Here is a 4134-nt window from a genome sequence, read left to right on the forward strand (position 1 = left end):
TGCTCTAGAGCTTTACTCTGTTTGAAGTTTATAAACCGTTATGACATATCTATATTAATTCATAAATATAATTATTATTATAATTCTTCCATCAATGACACCTTTCACACAGTTGTTGCACTAAACAGGAACTCTGGAAAACGAAAAATGAGAATGGGCTTGTCAAAGACCACTTTGACGGGATACACGAGATATATCTAATTGTGACCTGTGCATAAATTGTTAATTATATTTTAAGAAAATGTTTGTTAAGAAATTTATATCTTTAGATATGACAATATTATACATCTTTTTAGGTATCGGGAAGAAATTCTCCGAAGATCAAAGATGCTCAAAGACCGGAGGCATTCCCCCGTAGAAGAAGCTGTCTACTGGATCGAACACACCCTCAAGTATCCATTCGCACTTTCTCCAAAATCAACGAGTCTTTCAGCCATTGAGTTCCATTTGATAGACGTGAAGATCTTTATAACATTAGTATTAATCCTTGTATTATATATACTTTATCATATTCTCAACATTACTAAAAAGATCGTACTTAAAGTAATAAGGAAACCTAAACAAAAGGTTCAGTAATGAGAAATAAATAAAACTATTTATTAATATTGAAAGTGTATTTCCTTTCGTTTATTCCAGCAATAAGTGGGTCTAGATACGATTTTAATCCCTGTTTCCTAAGACATGGAAAAAAAAATCGACGATACTGAATTGCAGTTGTTCAACTTTAATTGAGGAATTAATTAATTTCGCTTACCTATAGATGAAATATACAGGGTATTTCAAGATTAAGTGGCCAAATTTAAAATATGAATTAAGGACCTCAAAACAAGAAAAATAATTTCCTTTGAATGTATGTCCGCAAATTTTTGCTTAGTAGTTATTCACACCTAATGATTTTCATTGTTATGAATTATTTAGGTTATATGCATTAAATAAAACTTATCATTTATTTCGACTACTTTATTAATTAAACGTAAACATTAAATTCATATTAAATGTTCTTCAAAGTAAATTCTTTGAGCATTAAAACAGGCTCGACATCTTTCTTCAACAGCAGCAGGGGCAGAACTGGATATGTGCTATTGTTTCACAAGATTCCATTACCCTTATTTGTAAGGAATTGAGATCATTGACCGGCCTTGCATATACTTTTTGTTTAATGTCACCCTAAAAAAAAATCCAGTTGTCAGGTCTGGAGAGCATGCAGGGCAAGCTTGTCTATTATCCCCAACCACATATTGCACTGAAACTGGTCCTGAAAATGATGTTTACGAATTGCATGGGGATTTTCCTGCGACCAGAGGTTATTATTTTTCTGATTGAAGGTACTTCTTTTTGTGAAGCTTGCTTTATTTGATTCAAGTATCAATCTGAAAAATGTCTTCTTTGGTGAAATTCTTGCGGTAATTAATTTTGTACCCGTTGATAATGATATGGGTGAAGTCCATCTACAATGAGACTTCTCCATACTGTAGTTGACGTAATATTTAATTCTGCTCCAGCTCTTCGTACACTGCCAGATGGATTATCATCAAAATATTATATTATGGTCACACGGCTTTCTATTTCGTAAAGGGGCAAAATACCATCAGCACGTGGCATTATAGCAAACAACCAGTTTCCTCAAGACGTTGAAACCTAAAGGTAAAGATAGACTTGTTTGGTAATCTTCTATTCAAAAATCACCTGGCATATTCACGACTATTTTAAAAAACCATACACAAACACCATATCGGCATATTCACTATTAGTATAAATTGAAGGCATAATGATGAGAACTCTGCCAAAGCCTCTTACAAACTGATAAATGTTATTAACTGTTCCCTATGGTAATTCCAAATAGTATTAATCCTTATGTTGCTAATAGATTTATACAGTTTGGGATAAATGGCCATATTAGTATTCTATCTAATCCATCTCCTAAACAAAGCGTTCGCGGGCATTCCTTCACTTTTAACAACATTTAATATGAATTAAATATATACGTTCCATTAATAAAGTAGTTGGAACAAATAAATAGGTTTTGTTTATTTCACATAACATAAATAATTCATAACAATGAAAATCATTTGGTGTGAATATCTCCTAAGCAAAGCGTTTGAGGATAAATATATATATATATATATATAAACATGTAAATAGTATTATAAATTTAAATATGTTAATTTAATTAATAAAATTTACCAAAAAGAATAAACGGAATCAAGTACAAGTTGGTTTTTACTAGCGGTTCCTCTCACCGGCCTTTGTATTGCTAGTGAAACCAATATTCCACCGATGGTGCTGAAAAATTGCCTTCTTGGGAAGGCAAATAAGACATCAATATATTCTTCCAGCCTTTTTTTTTTTTTTATATGCAGTCTTATTTCACGCCTATTCTATGAACCTCTTTCATTTTACCTTTAATCCTTTCGTAGGACCGGCGACTAGCTAACCTCTGGGGTTACATACCCCTTCGTTTCTACGGGAATAGTACCAGGTAAAACGAAATTCCCTCCCTGCATGATCTAGCGGCTGGCTACTCTCCGGGCTTGCATTCCTCCTACGTACCTACAGGAACAGTACCCTCTAGGACGAGGTTACCATCTTTAGAGACGGGTGGCACCCGTATGTCTCATCTATCTATTCACCTCCTAATAACCTACCTTACCTATTTTTAACACGAAATGTCGAAGCCTTCTGGTCAAGAGTACTTAACATTATCTATTGGAGTCAGATATTAGACAACCCCCTCGACAGGACCATCGATTTTGTTAATTTGAAATAATTATGCCTCTCATATTTTTATAAGAAACGAAAAATGTATTTGATGGAACTATGAAATGATTTGATGATTAACATAAGGAGCTAAGAGAAAAAAATATTTTATCGAAGTTGAAAACACATTCCCGGAAATAAGAGTCGTATTGGTTAATGGTTGTATTATTAGTAGTAATGTTTGTTATTTACTGAATCAGGAATGATCGTTAAATTTACAGGAGTTCGAATCTAGTGGAAATGTCATTTTAAGCAGGGTAAGGACTGATATAATTGTATGTTATGCCAGGAATGACGAAGATTTACTCTGTCAGAGATCAGATTTTCCTCTAGTAAACAATGGAAAAACGCGAAGACCGAAAAAAAAGGAGCGAAATTGTGCATTAAAAACCCAAGATGTGTTTTAAACACCCAAATCCCACAATGAACTTGTATTTTTTGTTCTATAATATCTATGAATAAACTCCTTAATTAACCTTATTGGAATCAAATTAAACTCGCTGGAAATTCATTACAGTTGTATACCCAACATGAGAAATTTAGTACAAGCATTAAATTCAGTAAAATCTTTGAAAGAAAAATGAAAATCATAAAATGCCACCCAAAATAAGTAAAACATATTAACAGTAAAAATAAGTAAAAAAACCTCAAAAAGTCCTAAATTGTGCAGCAAAAACCCACAAATCCTATAATAATCAACTTTAGTGTTCATTTTATAATATAAATATAATATATTGTATTACCAGTATTACGCCAAGCTGAAGTGGGTCTATCCATCTTTTCGATGCCGGTATTTCCTAGCTTCCTTTCTATTATAAGTAATTAGTACTCAGCGCCCTCCTATATCTTAGAAAACCTGCAATTCACATTCTTATTCCAATCCCATACTACCAGATCCCGTTTATCGAACATCTAACCTCCACCTCGCCGAATTGCTGCGTTTGATAAATCATTATTTATCAGTGTTGCCTTTCACTGGAACTCCATTCCCTTTAACATAAATTATGTACCAACCCCAGCTTCTATTTAACTTCACCAAAGTGTTATCAGAATTTCTTTTCAAGGTTCAAGTAAAAGATGCAATAGCAAAAATATCCAGCAGTCTCTAGTTGTAATAAATAACTAATTAAATAATAAAGGATTGTGCAATAATTTGAGACTTTTTTCCTACCTTCTCATTATTATTTGTGAACGTAATTAGAATATTTGCTCTTTGTATATAATTGTAATTATAAATTTAAAGCTCTATCTAAATGATAAGGGATGTGTAATATTTGTACATCGGTAGGAAATATATTGAGAGGAATTGTGAAACTCATCAAATATAATGATAAATCTAGATCTAACATTGCTCAATAAGCGCGATATAAAACTATT

General features: G+C 32.5%; 1 protein-coding gene across 1 annotated transcript in view; it reads left to right on the top strand.

Moving 5' to 3' along the window:
* LOC106687520 (UDP-glucosyltransferase 2) overlaps positions 1-605 on the top strand; it is a gene marked incomplete in the record, with an annotated part of 10372 nt that extends 9767 nt beyond the window's left edge. Inside the window, 1 exon segment of the mRNA XM_067047915.1 lies at positions 297-605. Coding sequence (XP_066904016.1) covers positions 297-576 — 280 coding nt within the window.
* Positions 606-4134: the final 3529 nt, after the last annotated feature.

Source organism: Halyomorpha halys, unplaced genomic scaffold (genome assembly GCF_000696795.3).
Source record: "Halyomorpha halys isolate HHAL.00 unplaced genomic scaffold, Hhal_1.1 Scaffold975.1, whole genome shotgun sequence".
NCBI lineage: Eukaryota > Metazoa > Arthropoda > Insecta > Hemiptera > Pentatomidae > Halyomorpha > Halyomorpha halys.